Consider the following 20,389-nt stretch of genomic DNA (forward strand, 5'->3'; position numbering starts at 1 on the left):
GTTACCAGGTACATACATTATAAAGACCACTACAAAACATCATAGACTTGCTTACTTGTTAGGATGTGTGACTCATAATACAACATGCTAGTGAGTCTATCCCACAAACTCACACTAACTCACACAAACTTTTACTTAGATGTCCATCATCCTTTGATGTTGCTCCAACCTGTATTCTCTAATGTCATTTTCGTTGATTTTTCTATCATTGTCATACAAATAAACCTGTCTATTGTTGAAATGGCCAATTCCAACACAGACTTATGACAATAGTTCGCCAGACTAATGTATCTTCAATAACTATGGCATGATAAATTAACAATTCATAAAACAATATTCAATTAAAGTTGATCATTTAAAAAAAAAATCATTTGGAGCATATTTTCCACCGAGATGAAACGAGCTTGGAAGCTACAAAAGTGGTAACCCCAACACACCTCCCTTTTGATTAGTAAGATCGCCTGATTTGACTAAAACCCATGGTGTCTGTGCATTCCCATTCTTTTTTGTACTTGTTCAAGAGTTTCAACAATTCTGTGGATTTTTCCCTTGCTCTCTCGCTACAGTCAATCTAAACTAAGACCAGCAACTTTTTCAAGGCGCAAGCCGCAGCCAAGGGGGACCTGGGAGCCCACTATTCCATGCCCTCCATAGAATACATTCTCCTTCTTGTAGAAATGCATGGATCCTCCTTTTCCATGAGAGAACCCATCCTTTCTGCCCATCAGCTTTGCAAAAACCTCAAACAGAGTCCCTCCACAACCATAAAGGAGGCAATGGTCTTTGTAGGCCGTGATAATGCAATATTTCCTCGTGATGGAGGCCTCCATACCCATGGAGATGACCTCCTTCCCATCGTAAAGATGACAGAAACCCCTTATCAGCTTTGATTTGTAGAGGGAATCCGCCTCGATCTCCATCTGCCTCATCATGAACATGTCCGCGTAGAATTTCATGAGCTCTGCAGGGTTGGTTTCCACGATGCGGGAAGGGGGATTGCATTGGTGGGTTGTGAATGTAAGATTGGTTTCTACAGAGATGGTTGTTTTGTCGCTGTGTGATTCAGTCGATACAGATCTTGCACAGGCCACCCTCAATGCATTCCATGATGGTTGTTTTTCCGTCCTTGTAGTTGTGCGCAGGAGCTTGGAGAGGGTTGGGGCCATGGCTCTCCCCATATCTATCTCTTCACTTCATATGACTCCCTCCCTGTACAGAACAATAGCCCAATACCTATGTTTTACTCTCTTACACAAGCTTAACAACAACCAAGAATGGTCGAGCCTTGTCAAGCCTGTTGGGCTTTGTCACCCTCACTATAACAGGAAGCTGACGATATTCCCAGCATCTCACTCGCTGCAAGAACCTCATTACATCCCACTAATTCTTTTTCCATAACTCCTCAACATACTTATACACCCTCATATCCACGACAACTCTTCCCACATTGAAAGAACCCATAATGCTTTTGCATTGCATTCCAATTGCCGAACAACATATCCGCTTTCACAACCAGTCAACTTCTTCAACAGGTGGGTTGACAACCCTTCCAAAGTCACAGCAGCACAATCACTTAATTTGATGGACAAATATAAAGGAAAAATGCCCAATACAAATACATATACTCTTATTTCCCTCGGCCAAGGAGGGGCCAAGCCCCCAGGCCCATACGGGCTCCGATACCAACTTAAAATTTGAGCATGCACACTATATTGTATATTCACATCAAATAAGGTTACATATAAATACATTTAGTGTTGTCTCAAGATAGGTAAACTAATCTTGGACACATAATCACCTGGTTGAGAGAATATCTCAACTACACACCAATCTAGGAACATCTAGATATAAAAACCCTAAGGGATAGGAACAGACTCTTCTAGATAGAAAGAATCACAATTGAGACAAGTAGGAATCACAATTTCCAAGTATTCATTATGTTTCGTTTTTTCTCTATTGTGCTTTTGTTTGAAGTTGTAAAATCCATGGAGGCCATTTTGATGGGAGCAGCGGCCAACACAGTCAACAACGTTGTTAGCTTGTTTTTGCTCCACTCTATCAACAAATAAATGATGTAATTCATTTGTATCAAAATACTCAGCTTCTGGAAGCTCAGTTAAGTCGTATGAAGACCCTCTTGTGTGATATCGCCAATCGATTTCAACGCGATCAGAGATGTCCACCCGACACCGTCAAAAATTGGTTGCAGAGGCTCCACCATTCTCTTGATGATGCCAAACGTGTTGTGGATCACGCCCAACCACAGAAATGATGTCTACAATGTTTCCTCTATAGACCAACACTCTCAACACAAGTTAGAGAATGGAATACAAATTTTGATCGACTCTTTATCGATCTTGAAAGGGATTTTTCAATACTTGGCAACACTGATAGGACTGTTTCCTGTGCACCAGATCGAGCTTTGTGGGATCGGGGATCAAAGCTGACCAAATGTGACTGCAGAGATGGATGGACAATGAAGATCATCAATTTCACAGAATTGGTGTTTTCGGCATGGGAGGCATTGGCAACACATCTCTCCTCAAAACAATCTTCAATGCCTACAAGAAAGGTAACTTGTTCAAAGCCAGAATTTGGACAATTGTTTCTTAAAATTATAGCATTTCAGGTTTGCAGGCTGATATTGCAAAGAAAGTCAATTTAGATCTTGGGAGAAACTCTAATGTTGAGTTAGCAAATATGGATCTCTATGCATGTTTGAGGGAAAATAAATGTATTCTCATATTAGATGATTTGTGGAGGGAAATTCAACTGGACGAAGAATTGGGCACCCCTGTGGATAATGATAAAGGTAGCAGAGTCCTAATATCTACATGCAGGTTTGATATGCTTAGAAGAATGGGGGCAGATGACTTCTCCATAGAAATACAACCGCTATTCAGGGATGAAGGGTGGCAATTGTTCTGCAAGGGAGCTTTCAAAACCGACAGTGCTCCGACAAAAGATATAGAGAATGTGGCCACACAAATTGGGGAAGAGTGTAATGGTCTGTTGTTGGCCATAAATGTTGTAGCGACAGCCATGAGGGGTAAAACTAGTGTAAATGACTAGCATCTTCCTTTCAGTCAGATCAAAAATATGGATCCTAGTTTTCTAGGATACAATGACATTGATGAAGGTCTCTATCAGCCTATAAAATGGAGTTATGATCGTTTGCCTGGTTCCAATTTCAAGAATTTCTTTTTATATTGTGTTACCTTTCCCGAAGATTGGTGGTTCAATGTAGACTCCTTAGTGGAAATGTGGATAGGGGAGGGGCTAGTCAATAGTAGAGAGACCAGCTATTTAATGGACTTGGGACTCAGGTATGTAGATTTATTAGTAGAACGTTGCTTGTTTCAGAGTGTTTATAATGACTATGGGCATAGGAAGATATAGGTTCACGATGTTGTCCATGACTTGGAAATGAATATTGCGGAGAAGGAAGAGAAATTCCTCTTCAAGACACGTAATTTAATTTACCATTCTTTCATTTTATATGTAATTTAATTTTACTTTCTATATATAAGATTATTTAATAACCATGATGCAAGAGATTATTGGTTGCTCAAAAAATTATAAACTAACTTAGATTCATTTTAATTTCAGATTACAACGATTAAATTTTAAGATGAATATCAGCTAGTTGTAAACATAAGCATAATATTGTTGGATAGTTGGCATTGTCTAGATGGCCAGTGGTCTAGTGAAAATATTTGCAAGTGTGTTGGAATTAATGTCAACAATCGTGTTGGGAAGATGTGTTGCGCAGTTGGCATTGCCTAACTATTGGCAGGAGTGTTGGCATTGATGTCAACTAAACTAGATTAGATGCTTGTCGCAACAGGTGTTGGCAGTGATGGCCCAGGAGGAATCTCATGTAGCTGCAAGCTTCATGTAGAGAATCATCATAGTAGCAGTCTTACTAAAGAAGCCATAAAATGATCACCTTGGTGTTTGTGAGTTCAGCTGCCCAGAGAGTCAAGGAGAAGAGATTTTGTAGCAATTTTGTTGGTAGAATATGGATTCAAAGCCTACATTGGACCCTCTCTATTGGAAAGTTCTCTGAATAAGCTTTCCAACGATATGCGTAAGTTCAAAAATGGATTCCTGGATCAAAAGATATGGTTTGTTGAAGTTCAGGGTTGTGATGCCTTGAGGAGGATGAAATATCGGAATATCAGAGGTCAGCATATCGACACTTAGGATATCGGAGTATCGGCATATCGGAGATCAGAATATTAGAGGTCCAGCATATTGACACACCGGAATATCGGTGCATTGGCATATCGGAGAAAAAGATGTCGGAGGTCAGCATATCAGCACATCGATATATCAGAGAACAAGATGTCGGAGGTCAACATATCGAAGCATTGACATATCGGGGATTAGAATTTCAGAGGTCGGCATATCAATGATATCAAAATATTGGAGGTTCGGTACATCGAAGCAGGTTGTATCGGAGGTTGGAGGATATCGGAACCCCAAAGATTGACGTATCAGAACATCGACATATTGGGGATCGGAATATCGGTACTTGTTAAAGTGAGGAACCTTTAAAAGTTACGATATTCGATAAGTGCCGATAAGCCTTTATAAGCACCGAGGAATGCCAAAAGAAGATTAACAAATGATTTCGGTGCAAAACCAAAGGTTGATGGAGCCTCTTCTCTCTCCTCTAGCAGGACACATGGTAGCATATGATTAGCCCTGATAAGCCAGGTGGCATCTGACGTGAGCATGATGTGGTAGTATGACAGGACAAATGGCAGCATATGGTTGGCTCCGATAAACTACAGTGGAATATGATGTCAGCATGATGTGGCAGTCCAGCAGGACACATGACAACATATGATTGGCTCTGATAAGCTACAGTGGCAGTTGGCGTCAGCATCACGTGGCAGGTATATTGAACCTTATTGGGTAGGCTAATGGGATAGAGCTGGGTGACACGTGTCACCACTATGGAGTTGCCATGTGGAGTGATGACATATTGGAGGTCGGCATATCGAAGGATGAAGACATCAGAACTCTAGAACAATTGGAGTTTGGAAAAGTTCTGATAAAGAGGGCTTCTGGTATTAGGTTGACACCTGGTCATGAGAGTTCAAAGAACCAAGGGCGCAGAGTAGTTAACAAAGGGAGAATGGCCCCCAACAGGAGTTTGAAGGCTTAACACCTTAATGCTAAGCGGAAACTCACAACTCTCGGTCCTATGATGATAAATGTGGTGAGCCTTAAGCAGAAGGAGCTAAGGTTCAATCGGAACTTCACAAAAGTTACGATTCAAAGGGGGCTCCAATATGGCATTAAGCCGATGGACACTGGCCAGGTCATATGAGGCAGTAAATGCTCTGGGAGCTAAAGCTATCGAAATTGAGGAGTATCATAACATTGCACCATTTTGGAGTAACAATGTGGAATTTATCTGATAAGACAGTTCAAAGAGTTAAAGGTGTATGGGTCGGCAGCTGTGAGGTTGAATGCAGGAGCAGAGGAGTTGTTCTCAGGAGTAATGACGACTGTCAAAGATTGTTGGGTCAAGGTAGCAAGGACCACGATCTTAAGGAAGGAGTGTTGGGCCTACCTTGAGGTGAGACAATCCATCTCTATGCTCCTATGCACGTCTTAGTGAGTTAAGTGAATGAATGGATCAGCTACCAAAGAACAAATGTAGATTGGCGGAGTTGGTTCATGGAGTCAGATGGATCAACAGAAAACTCTGAGACAAGGCAACGAGGACAATGGTCCATAGTGAAGCCATGACAAAGTACAACTAAGTTGTGTGAAACCATGAATAAGCATGGAAGAGCCTCAGTGATAGGAGATTTGTTCACAGAGAGGACGATGCCTCATTGGAGTGTGCAGGTGGACTGAGAATTAATTCTCAGTATGGAGAAATTGTCAAGTGGCCATTCTCATGTTTAATGCATTAGCAGAGACCAAGTCAGATGCAATAGTAGAATGGAAAATCTATGTTGAAATACACTCGTGTAGTGTGAATACAAGACAGGAGTGGCAGCATCAATTAGTGGGAAGTAGAGGAACAAAACCCATGAGCTTAGATGAGAAATGTGGGGGAAGCAACATTGTTGCTAGAGAGATAAGTGGAAAAGCATCGTGTGTGTGTGCTGCTATGTAAGGCTGAGAAAGCTAGTTCTGCAGAGAAAGGTTGAGAGTGCCTATGCAGAGGTAAGAGACCTCGAGAGCCACACTGCTGTGTGAGAAAGGCCGAAGATTGCGAGACGATGAGAGAGAGAGAGAGAGAGAGAGAGAGAGAGAGAGAGATGGAGGGAGAGAGAGAGGGATATATATATATATATATATGGAGAGAGAGAGTGTATGTGAGCTGATATAGAGAGATAAAGAAGGAGAGACAGAAGGAGATAGAGATATAGATGGAGGGGGCAAGAGGGAAGAAGAGAGAGACAAATAAAGGGAGGGAGGAATATATATATATATATATATATATATATATATAAAGAGAGAGAGAGAGATAGAGAGAGACATGTGTTTTGGGGGTTGAGTTAGAGAGACAAATAAGGAGAGATGGAGGGAGGTATAGATATAGATGGCAGAGGGGAGAGGGAAGAAGAGAAAGATAGAGAAAGGGAGGGAGAGGTGGAGAGAGCGGAAAGAAGAAAGAGACACACAAAGAAAAATACATACATAGGGGTTAGATATAAAAAGTCATGAATATTTTGGTTTTTCACTAAAATAGATGTATTTGATTTAGTGTAGATATTGATTTGTAGTCCTATTTGATCGCTTGCACTAGATGCATTGATTTCAGTGTAGATGTTGATTTCTAATCCTATTTGATTGCTTGCATTAGATGCATTGGTTTCAGTGTGGATATTGATTTCTAATCCTATTTGATTGTTTGCACTAGATGCATTAATTTTAGTGTAGATGTTGATTTCTAATCATATTTGTTTGTTTGCACTAGATTCATTGATTTTAGTGTAGATGTTGATTTGTAATTCTATTTGATTGTTTGCATTAGATGCGTTGATTTCAATGTAGATGTTGATTTCTGATTTGATGCAACTAGATGTATGATGTACATTAATTTCAAAGTAATTAGCTTAATAATGTGCATTGATTTCATTGTAATCGCATCTCTCCCCCCATCTATATCCCTATCTCCCATTGTCTCTCCTTCTTTATCTCTCTATCTGCCCCCCCAAGCATACACTCTCTCTCTCCATATCTATCTCTCTCTCTCTCTCCCTCCCTTTTCCACTCCCTCTCTCTTTAACACTCTCTCTCCATATCTATATCTCTTTCTCCCTCCATGTCTTTGTTGCTCTATTCTTCCCTCTCTCCCCCCTCCATCTATATCTCTATCTCACCACCAAAACATACAAACTCTCTCTCAATGTGCGCACATAAATATTATTCATGACGTGAATTGACTTCTTTGTTATAGTAATTCAACCATAAATACAATACTTGAATTTTCATTCTAAATAAAATGTTCACGTACCCGAAATGTCTTCCTCTTAAAACTATAAACTATTTGTAATTGGCTACATTCTTATTATTCCCATTTTCCATCATTCAACATTGTTAATCACTTTGCATTCAAACATGGTAATATAAAATAACTAATAGGTGTGACAATAAGAATAGTAGAATAAAATAGTTTCAGATTGATCACTCTACATTGTTACATTGTCACTTTGCACTTAAATTTTTTATTTCATCATTCAAGTTACTATCAGTCTCTCTCATCTCAGCAAACTGAGGTAACTAAGAAAAGTTAAAGTTAAATTGACCAAATTAATATTAGACATATTTAGCATATTTAAAATGATCAAAATAATTATATGTTCAACAAATTTTGTATCACTACACACTACTGAAACCAACCTAGATCCATCTTAACCATGGATCTATTAAGTGCCAAGAGGGATCAAATCTCTCGAGGTGCAAGCCTTTCCTCAAGTTTTGCACTAAAAAAAGAGGTTTGCACCTCGAGAGATTTGATCCCTCTCGACGCTTGATAGATCCGAGATTAAAATGGATCTAGACTGGTTACTTTACAAAGTTGATATTCACAATAATCATTCAACCTCAAAACAATTTCTTCTAAAAATATAGACAAAACACAAACAAAAACCATTCCCTTTTAAAACTAATTTTCAAAAACATTATTACTTATATTCAATTCAATATGCATTAAACAAGTTAATTTAAACCTAAATCTAATTAAATTGAACCATACTTAGAAAAAAAAATTAATATTAAAAGTTTTTTTTTTGCAATAAATAAATAATTAAATAAAAAACCTTTACTTTACCTAAGGATGAAAAAAACATATGTATTTATTAAATGTTAATAAAAAAATAATATTGAAAAAAAATGAAAGCGAGAGATTTGAACGATTTATAAAAGAAAATAATAAAATATTTGGCATATTCTTCAAATGATTTTTCATTTTTGATTTAAAGTTTTGTGGTGGGATATGTCTTCACGCATCGTATCCAATCGTTAGATGCCAGTGCCAAAGAAAAACGCAAAGCACAAGATGTGACCACACAACCATTTCTTCCCATTTCTTCCCATTTCCTCCCTGCTTTTCTTACTCCGACATCCTCTTTTTGCCTACACCACAAAGCTGCGAGACTCCAAGCATAAGATGCCAACGCAAAAGCAACACGCAAAGCATAAGATGCCAAGAAGAGTCTTGGCTGCTGTGGTCCAACAGTGGGGACTTGTACTGCAACAGCCTCCACAGGTTTAGTGATCTAATTAGGTAAAGAGTCTCCACAAATTTAATGATCCAATCAGATTTAATAGAGATTCCAAATTTAATGATCCAATCAGATTTAATAGAGATTCCTCATTTGATTAGGTAAGGAGGTTTATTTGATAGAGATTTAGACAAAACTGCGTATGATACTGTTAGTCAAAATTAAAAAAAATCAGAAGATGCTTGACAGCTACTCAAGGTGAAAAAAAAACATCTTGAAAAAAACCGCAGTTTCTCCTAATTTCTTCTCAGTTCCTACATAAAAGTTAGTTGCAAACTTTTGTCTGCATATTCATTCTGTGCTCTGTTGTGCTTTTGTTTGAAGTTGCAAAAGCCATGTTTCTAAATTTATCTGCACACCATCAACAACTTTTTTCATTGCAATTTTTGCCATAATTTCTTCTCATCTCAGGCTCCTAGCTTAATCTAAATTTCTTTGCACAACATCAACATTTTTCATTACATTTTTTCCTGAGAATTTCTGCTATTCTCAGACTCTTCACTAATCTCATCCCTCACAAGCTGCTTCGGTAGCATCGAACATCCTTCGACGCATCACCTCTATTTGTATTTTCGAATCGACAATGGCTCAATCTTCCTCCGCCTCCGCAACAGCCTCCACCGCTCCTGATTCCGACTATGATGTGTTTATTAGCCATCGTGGTTTAGATGTCAAGAAAACTTTTGCCAACCTTCTCTACCGCTGCCTGAAATCACATGGGTTGCGAGTGTGTTAAGCTTATCCTAAAGCATGCACAACATTGTCTTGAGTGTGTTTGGACCGCCGATGTACTTCTTTAAGTTCTCTGTGCTGAGCTGCAAGTCATCACTGGTGGCTTTGCGCATCAATTGATCTATGTACTCGTCGACATCTAGCATGACTTAGTTCTTCCTCCTGTCCCTTGTGATAGTTCCGATGGAAGAGATCTTGTGCATTTGTACTATGACATCCAGACTCCTGAAAAACCATGCATAAGAAGCCTCGATGCTAGTGAGGAGCAGAGGGAGTTGCTCGTAGTTCTGGATTAACATTTGAATCTGTGATTTATCTAGCTTAGCCTCTGGCTTCATATTCTTGTGCAAGTAAAGCAGAGCTCCCTTCTACCTCATTGTCCACTCTTTCATGTGCACAATAGCAACATGAATGTCCTTGAGAGTTTGGCCTGTCTGCGTGCACTTCTGCTGAAAGCCATATATATGGACAACTGCTTTGTGCACAGTGACAAATCTGCTATACACTGTGTGCATGGTGGCCTCCAAAGTCGATATCTATGCCACTATTTCTTTCTTCATCTCTGTTATAGAGGATCCCGCATACTGCTATATTTTCTGCCTAGCCTCTTGCAAGTCCTTCGCCATTCGATCATTCTCTACTATCAAGAACTTGACTATTGAACTCAAGGCTTCTGCATAAGCCTTAGAAGCCTTTGCCATGGCAACTAGATGTCTTCTCACATCTGGTACAATCACCCTTTCTTCTATGTGCGGAGGTGATGTATGATCATCCAGAAGTTTCCTTCTTCATGCTTGTACAATCCTTTTTTGTGTCTAGTCAAATGCCAGATTGCACACATCCATCTCTGGATCATCAGCAAGGAGAACAATATCTCCTTGTTCACTTGGGACTTACTCTACTTCCGAAGGTGGTGAAGCCTATCAGGTGACCTCAACTACTCTTGGAATGAGGTCGGTATCCTAATCCCGCTGCTCCTGTACCATCTCCGTGTCCATCTGTTCAATCATCTATTCATCTCATTGACCAAGTTCATGTTCCTGCGGTTTCTCACCATGTTCTTCATCTGCGGCTGGAAAATCTGAGTCTTCAATCTGTATTGGTGCAATTTTCTATGACTATGCACCTTGCACTTCCTCTTGTTCTTGTTCCTATTCTTGTTGCACTCCCCTCTCTCTTTTTCACAAATTTGTTCTTCTTTGATATTTTTCTTTGCCTCCTACAACTTTCTCTCTACTTCTTCCAATTTCTGCTTCTCCCTCTTTCTCTATGCTACTCTCCTTTCGCGTTGTCACCTCTTTGCCTATATCTCCAAAGCTACTTTCTCAACAAGTGGATCCCCTTTAAACTTGTAGCTTTTCTCTACCTCTGTGCTTTCGAAAATCTTCTTCTTGCTTAAGTCTTGTGCGAGTTTGTTGCTCACTGTTGTTGTGGTTGTTGCTTCCCATGGTGTTGTTGCCTGGAGTGCTGCTTTCCATTCTACCACTATGTTGACCGGTTCCTTGAGCCTAGAGGAGTTGTAGAAATACTTCCAAGGACCTTCCTCTGGCCAATGACATGCCCCGTGGATCCATGGTTAGTACAACTTCATAGAGTGTTATTTTCATATGCAGTGAGGGTCATATAGATTGTAACTCTTGGTGCCGAATCTGAACTTCTTCTAGTCCTCGGCCTCGACATCTACATCTTTCAAAGTACGGATCTCATACAACCCAATCCACAAAGGAAGAGTGGGCCATGGTGCCTTCTTCCTCCTGTGCAATCTTACTGATAACCCTGTGGAGATGTGGTATGAAACCTCTTGTATAACTACCTTGTCTGTGGAAAACATTGGTAGCTCATGCGAAAGTTTCTCCATGCCGAACATCCTGATGGAGGTGTCATCAGGTGATGCATACCAATATGCAATGTTGAGAAATGCCTACATTTCTTCTTGGGACATGCAAGGCGGATCCTATTCGAAGATCATCTTGTACAACGGGGTGATGAAGTGGTCAGATAGTCTCGTCATGACTCCTCAGTAGTTGCACTCAGAGAGAAACTTGCATAAATGTTCACAACATCTTCCAATGGTGTCCATGTCCAACCCATGCCAAGGAACTTTTGTTGGGCATAGATTGCATCTTGAAGTAGGTATGCAGACATAAAGAATCTTGCTTCTCCATCCTTATGCAAACTCCGGGCATTAGACACATGCACTTTCAGCTGAAGAGCCAACATGTCCGACCAGTTGAAGGGCCTTCCTTCATTTTCCAACTGATATAATATAATTACCCAACTCTGCGGGAAGGTCTCCGTGCTCTCTTGACCATACAAGCGACATGCGAAGATGACCAAGAGTTGGTAAGACTTCCTGAGTAACTCCATCCTGTATAACTGGTTGAGTATCGTCCTGAACTTCGATGGCTCCTTTACCCAACATTTCATGATATCTCTAGTATTCACATTGTTGTTGGGCTACAAGTTAAAATGTGATAAGATTGTTGAAGGGATCCAAGCTTGACCTTTTGGATTTTTTTTTCCTTTAGGGTTCATCATTGTTATCTAGTGGATTTGTTGATTGATCACTAACCATTTTGACTTGATTAATTAATGTGATATTTTTTTTACCACTAACCATTTTGATTTCATCAATGCACTCCCCCATTTAGTGCAATAATTACCTTTCTCTTTGACTCATGTTTGAATTTAAAAGACATATAGAATTGGGCCCAATCATGCCTGAAATAATCATTTGGAAAAACTATCTGAAATCCTTCTACATTTTGGATTTCTCTATGAAAATGTTTCTTTACCCATGTTTAAACTATATATTGATCTCATGCAACTTCTTGACTTGTTGATTTTATTGCCAAGAACTTAATATCCAACCATAATGAATTATTGGGTTTTTAGCAAGCAGGCTCGACCACTGCCCCCCACCCAATAAGCATCAAGGAAGCAGACTTTTAGTTACTTATTTGAGAGGGGTCTTATTCTTCTTTTGACATTTATGTGATTGATGGTTTTTCTTCCTACAATGAATAAAAGGCTGGAAATCTAAACACTAATCCTCTATGTGACTAACAAAATGACACTGTTATAATTTAGCAAGAATTTGATTAATTTTTTATCATCAATTGTATCATCAACATTCTTACAAGTTCTCCATTAATTTCTAAAGTATTCAAATTTCCATCAAGAAATCATACACTCAAAAAATAAATTGGTTTGGACTAATGTGGAATATGAAAGTTGTTTCCTTTGTCACATTTGAAGTCATTTCAATTCTTTTTGAATTGCAATTATTCCAAAGGTTAAAGAATCTCTCTCTCTCTCTCTCTCTCTCTCTCTCTCTCTCTCTATATATATATATATATATATAACTTTAGTTTCATATTTATTGTTATTACTATGATTCTATGTTCGTTTTGTGACTCATATTTAATTAAACTTTCCTTCATCAATTCATTACCAAATAATAATTCCATCTCATAACTTGGTAAGTAATCATCAACAATCTCTTTTTTTGCAATTTCATCAACCATTTTTGTTAGATCATTTGGTGCCACAAGTAGCATCATGCATTTGCATTAGATAATCTAGATTAGCATGATGCATTTGATTTCTAGATTGGTATTTTGCAAATAGTTTCTTTCTTTACCCATTGCATGTTTTTGACTTGTCACACTTAGTTTTGCTTGCTTATGTCAAATTGTCTTGTTCTTATTACTACCTTAAGGTGTCAAGTACTATCGATCATGCACCCCAAAGTGTGATTACAATGGTTTTTATTTTGATTAAAAATGACTTCATAAATCAATTTCAAGTAACTATTTATAACAATCTACACATTGATTTTTGAAAGGGTTTGTAACACCACCATTTTAATAATCGAGGCACTCAAATAAATAACTTACCCTTCTTCATTTTTTACATTTCAATGATTCAATCGACACTTGATTTATGAGATAATGCATTTTTTTGTGTAAGATATGTCTTACTTGTAAAATGATCATGTTTTGATGATTAAGTGAACTTGAAAATCAAGTGTTAAAATTAGGCACAATATCCATAATTAAGCTTTCAAAAAAAGAAACATCCATCATCCATGGGAATAAATTATCCTTCGAATCCCTTATTATGACAAGATAATTCTAGAAAAAAGGTAAAAGCATTTGATTTTACTATGGGTATCCTTCTTTCAATTATAATGGCATGCTCAAATGCAATAAAAAGACTTCATTGATTTCTACATACCAATATCTTTTTCACTTTTCATGCTCACAATTCATATTTTGAGAAAAAATAAAAAATGTATCTTGATCAATACCCACTCAAAATCTCTTTGTGCTTCAATGAAATTTATTGCAAACAATTTTATTCTATGAAGGCATGGTGGTTTATATCCAAATTTTCCTTTTTATGCTTGAATGAAATTTGATGTGAACAATTTTATTCTATTCTATTCAAGTTTATGTCCAAAACCTGTTTATGGAGTTTACATCCAGAGTTCCCAAATTTGGTTCTGAACAATTTTATTCTAGGAAAGCATGAATGTTTATATCTAAAGTCCCCAAAGTCTCGCTTGTCGTTCAACAATTTTTTTGTATGAAAAACTTCTATGAAAGCATGAATGTTTATATCTAAAGTACCCAAAGTCTCCCTTGTCATTCAACAATTTTTTTCTATGAAAAAATGTGTGTTTGACATGTTTGCGATTTAATAGAATACATATCATTAGTTTATATCTCCCTTTGTATCCAAGTTTGTGCTTCAATAATGATACATATCATTAGTTTATATCTCCCTTTGTATCCAAGTTTGTGCTTCAATAATGATACATATCATTAGTTTATATCTCTTTATTGTTCAACAATTTTATATCCAAATTTATATTTCAATAGAATATATACAATTTTTTCTTATAAATATTATATAAGTGTTTATATTAAAATTCTTCCTTTTGAATTAATGGAAAATATATATCTTTGTTTGAGGAAAAGATAAAATCACTAGCATTTAATAACTCATTCACAATTACATTTTCCAAGCACCTTATCTCTTACTTTTCTATAACATATTTTTTAATAAATATATATATATATATATATATATATATATATATATATATATATATATATATATATATTATTTTTCTTATTTCTTACTTTTCTATAACATAAACTCATTCACAATTACATTATCCAAGCACCTTATCTCTTATTTTTCTATAACATATTTTTTTTATTTTTAATATATAAAGAGTATTTTTCTTATCCCTTATTTTTTATAACATAAATTCATTTCACAATTGTATTTTCCAAACATCTTATCTCTTACTTTTCTATAAAATATTTTTTAATATAAACAATTATTTTTCTCATCTTTTATCTTTCTATAACATATTTTTTAATATAAAAAAAAATATTTTTCTTTTTTCTTATTTTTAATAAGATATTAAAAATAAAAATAAAAATAAAAATGTTTCCTCGTGATATAGAAAACCTGAAAACCACTGCAAATTACTTATTTTCAAATTGTAGCACATGGTTGCATGTTGCTGATTGAAACTTTCACTGAGATAGAAGGTGTATATATATTAATTAATTAATTGCATAAATAAAAATAAAAATGTTTCCTCGTGATATAGAAAACCTGAAAACCACTGCAAATTACTTATTTTTAAATTGTAGCACATGGTTGCATGTTGCTGATTGAAACTTTCAATCAGATAGAAGGTGTATATATATTAATTAATTAATTGCATGCGGGTGATTGGAACTTTCAATGACATGGAAGGTGAATATATATATATTAATTAAATAAATAAATAATTAACGGAGAACATGACACATCGTATCAACGCATCACATGGCCGACACAACAAAAACAAAAATCATTAGACTCCAAAAGCATTAGATTCCAACTGCACATTTCTTTTTATATAAATTTATTTCAGCTGCACAAATTTTCCGTTGATCTATGCAATATTTTCCGGGGTCAAAGTTAAATGCGCATTTTCTTCTCTTTTCCCAACATTTATCTGCAGTTTCCCATTTTTTTTTTATTTTTTCCAAAATCAAATCAATCAATCAATACATTCATTTCTCTCTCTGTTTTTCCTTCCGTACGATTAAATTTCTATCAATATCTGGACGATTGTTCGGTCTCCTTTCTCCTTTTTCTCTGAATTTCAATGAAGTCCCGATGATTTAACATTTTGTAAATTATGTAAATGACACAAAATTCCAATTTAAGTTTCGAAGATTTTCCACCACTTTCTTCATTCCAAGACGAAAAAGAAATCATTTCTTCTTAACCGTAAACCCTGTTATGCTTTTTGCCTACACCACAGACCTGCGAGAGTCGAAGCATAAGATGCTAACGAGAAAGCAACACAAAGCATAAGATGCCAAGAGTTAGGTGGAGAAATTTAGTATCTACCAATTTAGTGTTCCAATCCTAAATAAAAAAACAGTGTAGGCTAACAACTGCTCAAGATTAAAAAACTAACATAAAATGGTTGACCGCCGCTGAAGGTAAGAAAAGTTGAAAAAAAAAACATAAGACATAAAATGGTTGACAGCTGCTCAAGGTGAAAAAAAACATAAAATGCTTGACAGCTGCAAACTTTTGTCTGCATATTCTGCAAACTTTTGTGCACAAACTTTTGTCTGCATATTCATTCTGTGCTCTGCGGTGCTTTTTGTTTTGTCTGCATATTCATTCTGTGCTCTGCGGTGCTTTTTGTTTGAAGTTGCAAAACCCATGATTCTAAATCTCTCTGCACACCATCAACAACTTTTCTCATCTCAGGTTTCTAGCTCAATCTAAATTTCTTTGCACAACATCAACATTTTTCATTACATAGACTCTTCGCTAATCTCATCCCTCGCAAGCTGCTTCGGCATTATCGAACATCCTTCGGCCCATCACCTCTATTTGTATTTTGGAATCAGCAATGGCTCAATCTTCCTTAGCCTCCACTTCCACCGCTCCTGATTCCGACTACGATGTCTTTATTAGCCATCGTGGTCCGGATGTCAAGAAAACTTTCGCCAGCCATCTCTACCGGAGCCTGAAATCACAACATGGGTTGCGAGTGTTTCTAGATCAGCCTGAGTTGCAACGGGGAGAGTACTTAATTCCTCAGATTGAAGCGGCTATTCGATCTGCCTCAGTCCACGTGGCTATATTTTCCAAAGGATATGCCAAATCAACCTGGTGTCTTCAAGAACTGGTCTCAATGTTGGAGTCAAAATTTCCAGTAATACCGGTGTTTTACGGCGTGAAGCCTGCGGAGCTCCGGTGGACGCAGGGCAAAGAAGGGGGGTATGCTAAAGCCCTCGAGGAACTAGAAAAGAAAACCACAGTTGATCCTGACACTGGTGAAAAGAAGTTGCGGTATGAGGCCAGCCTAATTAAAAAATGGAGAAATGCGCTTTCTCAAGCTGCAGGAATAAGCGGTTTTGAGCTGGAAGCGTGTAACAGGTGAGAACTTAAAACACTTCTTCTCTGGTTATTTCATGATGTACGCTGCGGAGACTTTATTTTATGTTAGGTGATATATGCATAGACTTTCTATTCTCATTACTTGGCTTTATTTTCTTTTTTTCTTGTGAATAACCAGCGATGAGGGAGAGCTGCTAGATAATGTGGTTGAAGGGGTTTTAAAAAAGGTGAAGAAACCAGCTAAATATCCAACAGGTTTGACTGGAGCAGCAGCCAACACCATCAGCAGCGTTGTTACCGTTGCTATTGCTTCGCCCAACCAACTAATAGATGATGTAATTCATTTGGATCGAAATACTCAGCTTCTGGATATCGCTGAGTTAAATCGTATGAAGACCCTTTTGCTTCATATGGCCAATCAGAGATCTCCGCCCGACACCGTTGACAATTGGTTGGAGAGGCTTCACAATTCTCTTGATGATGCCAAATGTGTCGTGGATCGCGCCCAACCACAGAAACGGTGGCTACAATGTTTCCTACACTGTTTCCTCTGCAGACCAACACTCTCAACACAAGTTAGAGAATGGAATGCAAATTTCCATCGACTCTTTGTCGATCTTTCAAAACTTGGCAACACTGAACGGACGGTTTCTTCTGCACCACTGCTTCAGCCAGTACCGCAGGCGTTGCTTCAGCCAGTACCGAAGTCGGGCTTTGTGGGATCGGGGATCGAAGCTGACCAGATGCGACTGCAGACATGGCTGGAGAATGAAGATCGCCAATTGCGCATAATTGGTGTTTTCGGCATGGGAGGCGTCGGCAAAACATCTCTCCTCAAAACACTCTTCAACGCCTACAAGAAAGGTAACTTGTTCGAAGCCGTAATTTGGACAGTTGTTTCTCAAAATTGTAGCATTTCAGGGTTGCAGGCTGATATTGCAAAGCAAATCAATTTAGATCTTGGGAGCAGCTCTAGTGTTGAGTTAGCAAAGATGGAGCTCTCTGCATGTCTGAGGGAAAAGAAATTTCTTCTCATATTAGATGATTTGTGGACGGAACTTCAACTGGACGAAGAATTGGGCATCCCAGTGGATAATGATAAAGGTAGCAGAGTCCTAATCTCTACGCGCAGCTCTGATGTGGTTAAAAGAATGGGGGCAGATGACTTCTCCATACAAATACAACCGCTATCCAGGGATGAAGGGTGGCAATTGTTCTGCAGAGGAGCTTTCAAAACAGGCAGTGCTCCGACAGAAGATATAGAGAATGTGGCCACACAAATTGCGGGAGAGTGTAATGGTCTGCCGTTGGCAATAAAAATTGTAGCGGCAACCATGAGGGGTAAAACTAGTGTAGACGACTGGCATCTTTCTTTCAGTCAGATCAAATATGTGGATCCTACTTTTATAAAATACAGCGGCATTGATGGAAGTCTCTATGGGCGGCTTAAATGGAGTTACGATTGTTTGCCTGACTCCGTCATCAAGAACTGCTTTTTATATTGTGCTACCTTTCCTGAAGATTTTCACATCAGTGTAGATTGCTCCGTGGAAATGTGGATAGGGGAGGGGCTGCTCAATAGCAGACAGACTAGCAATTTAATGGACTTGGGATTCAGGTATGTAGATTTATTAGTAGAACGCTGCTTGTTTCAGATTTTTTATCAGTATGGGTCTAGGTACATACAGATTCACGACCTTGTCTATGACTTGGCAATGTATATTGCTGAGAATGAAGAGCAATGTCTCTTCAGGACACGTCAAAACCTCACAGAGTTTCCGGCCGCTGAAAAAGGGATCCATAATTGCAAAAGAATAGCACTTGGGTTTAACAATATTTCTGATTTGCCAACAGATTTCAGCTGCCCCAACCTCCTCACTTTGATGTTGCAGTATAATGAAAGTTTAAGAGAGGTTCCTGATGGCTTTTTAGTCAATCTCACCTCTCTCAGGGTTTTGGATCTGTCTGGCACCAAAATAGAATCGTTGCCCATGTCACTGCGGCATCTTACACAACTCCAGTATCTCAATTTGGAGGACACCTTAATCAAATATGTACCTGAAGAGATATGCAGTCTTTCTCAGCTTCAGTTTTTGTATTTTAATCGTTGTAGAAATCTGGAGTCACTGCCTCCTAAGATAAGACAGCTTCAAAATCTCAAGACTTTAGGTTTAGACGGTTGTTGGAGCTTAACAGGGATTCCCCGAGAGATCTCTCAACTTACATCATTGAATAGACTATTATGGTGGACATCAAACACCATGGAAAACAGTATAATGGAGGTGGAGGAAGTGAAGAGTAGTGTTTGCACTTTGAAGGATCTCACAAACTGCTCAAATTTAATGTGGCTTTCTGTACATGTAAAAGCAGGAATTGAAGTCGAGGGAGTACGGGCAGGAATTAAAATGGGTATAATGGGAAGTTGGTTAGATATGAGGGCCCTGACATTGGTATTCGATGCGGAAGACCATGATGTGCTGGAGGATCTCCCCCGAGACATGCAGAGCATGAAGAAGCTACAGCGTTTTTGGCTTGGAAATTACCATGGCAGAAGTCTACCCAATTGTATTGCCGAGTTTCCACAATTGGAGAGGTTAGATTTGTATAGATGTTTTCAACTCAGGGATCTTCCTCCCTTGGAGAGGTTGCCAAATTTAAGGTCATTGTCATTAGAGCGCTGCATTAACTTGAAGGAGCTGGGAATAGGGGCATGGGGAAGTGTGAGGGGATTTCCGAGGTTAGAAAGTTTGACGCTGAAAGACTTACCTATGTTAGAGAGTCTGGGAAGTTCATCATCAGATATTGTGTGGAATGAACAAAGTCTGCCTAAACTTCAAGTGTTGACCATAAAAGATTGCCCGTCATTGAAGGGATTGCCCCGAGGGATAGACAAGCTACCAGATTTGGAAACCATAGAAGTTCAACAAAATTGGTGGGAAAAGAATGATGTTGAGATTTTCTTAAAAGAAAAATTACATCATTCAATTGTATTCATTGAATAGAGTAAGGTAAATATTGAAACAAAAAAAATTAATTATATTTGTCCTTTCTATTTATGTGATGCATTTCATAAGAAAAAGTATTATTCTTTTAACAAATAAATTATCAATAATACTGATTTTATCATTTTTAATTTATATTTTTTTGCACAGATTATTAAGTTGAATATTTTAAAAATCAAAAATTTAATTTTGAAATTTTAGAAATTTAAATTATTATTTTTTAATTAATTCATTTAAAAAAAATAAATTTATTAACTTATAATTGAATTATAAAAAAAATAAAAAACAGCAGCTGAATACCGTTTCTACTTAGACGTTTGAGTCTGTCATGGCCGGTGGAGGCAAGCACAGAGGCATTGCAGACAAACGTTGACAGAGAATATTGTACAGATTGGTTTTCTACTTGTACATAACTCCAAACCCCTGTCTTTTCTACTTTACATATTGTTCTTGTTTGTTACT

At 37.7% G+C, this 20,389-nt stretch overlaps 2 protein-coding genes and 1 pseudogene across 2 annotated transcripts; 2 read left to right on the forward strand and 1 right to left on the reverse strand.

The window, feature by feature from the left end:
• Positions 1–566: 566 nt before the first annotated feature.
• LOC149150850 (pyruvate dehydrogenase E1 component subunit alpha, mitochondrial pseudogene) lies at positions 567–1,178 on the reverse strand (annotated as a pseudogene).
• Positions 1,179–2,514: 1,336 nt separating this feature from the next.
• On the forward strand, positions 2,515–3,072 carry LOC149150851 (disease resistance protein At4g27190-like). Its single transcript, XM_089442965.1, has 2 exons — positions 2,515–2,572; positions 2,630–3,072. Exons 1-2 carry the CDS (start codon positions 2,515–2,517, stop codon positions 3,070–3,072), a joined length of 501 nt encoding a protein of 166 aa, XP_089299091.1.
• A 13,108-nt stretch (positions 3,073–16,180) lies between these two features.
• Positions 16,181–19,927, forward strand: LOC149150852 (putative disease resistance protein At3g14460). The gene is made up of 2 exons (XM_089439588.1): positions 16,181–16,964; positions 17,104–19,927. Exons 1-2 carry the CDS (start codon positions 16,435–16,437, stop codon positions 19,925–19,927), a joined length of 3,354 nt encoding a protein of 1,117 aa, XP_089295714.1. The 5' UTR covers positions 16,181–16,434.
• The last annotated feature ends 462 nt before the right edge of the window (positions 19,928–20,389 follow it).

This window comes from Pinus tabuliformis, chromosome 9 (assembly GCF_031772625.1).
Source record: "Pinus tabuliformis cultivar Carrire ecotype Pingquan chromosome 9, CPIR1, whole genome shotgun sequence".
In the NCBI taxonomy this organism is placed as follows: Eukaryota; Viridiplantae; Streptophyta; class Pinopsida; order Pinales; family Pinaceae; genus Pinus; species Pinus tabuliformis.

Bases quoted from the DNA above. Each gene is read 5' to 3' on its own strand.
- LOC149150851 (XM_089442965.1), top strand. From the start codon at position 2,515: ATGGGAGGCATTGGCAACACATCTCTCCTCAAAACAATCTTCAATGCC. The intron at 2,573-2,629 runs GTAACTTGTTCA...ATAGCATTTCAG, and splicing joins CTTCAATGCCTACAAGAAAG to GTTTGCAGGCTGATATTGCA.
- LOC149150852 (XM_089439588.1), top strand. From the start codon at position 16,435: ATGGCTCAATCTTCCTTAGCCTCCACTTCCACCGCTCCTGATTCCGAC. The intron at 16,965-17,103 runs GTGAGAACTTAA...GTGAATAACCAG, and splicing joins GAGCTGGAAGCGTGTAACAG to CGATGAGGGAGAGCTGCTAG.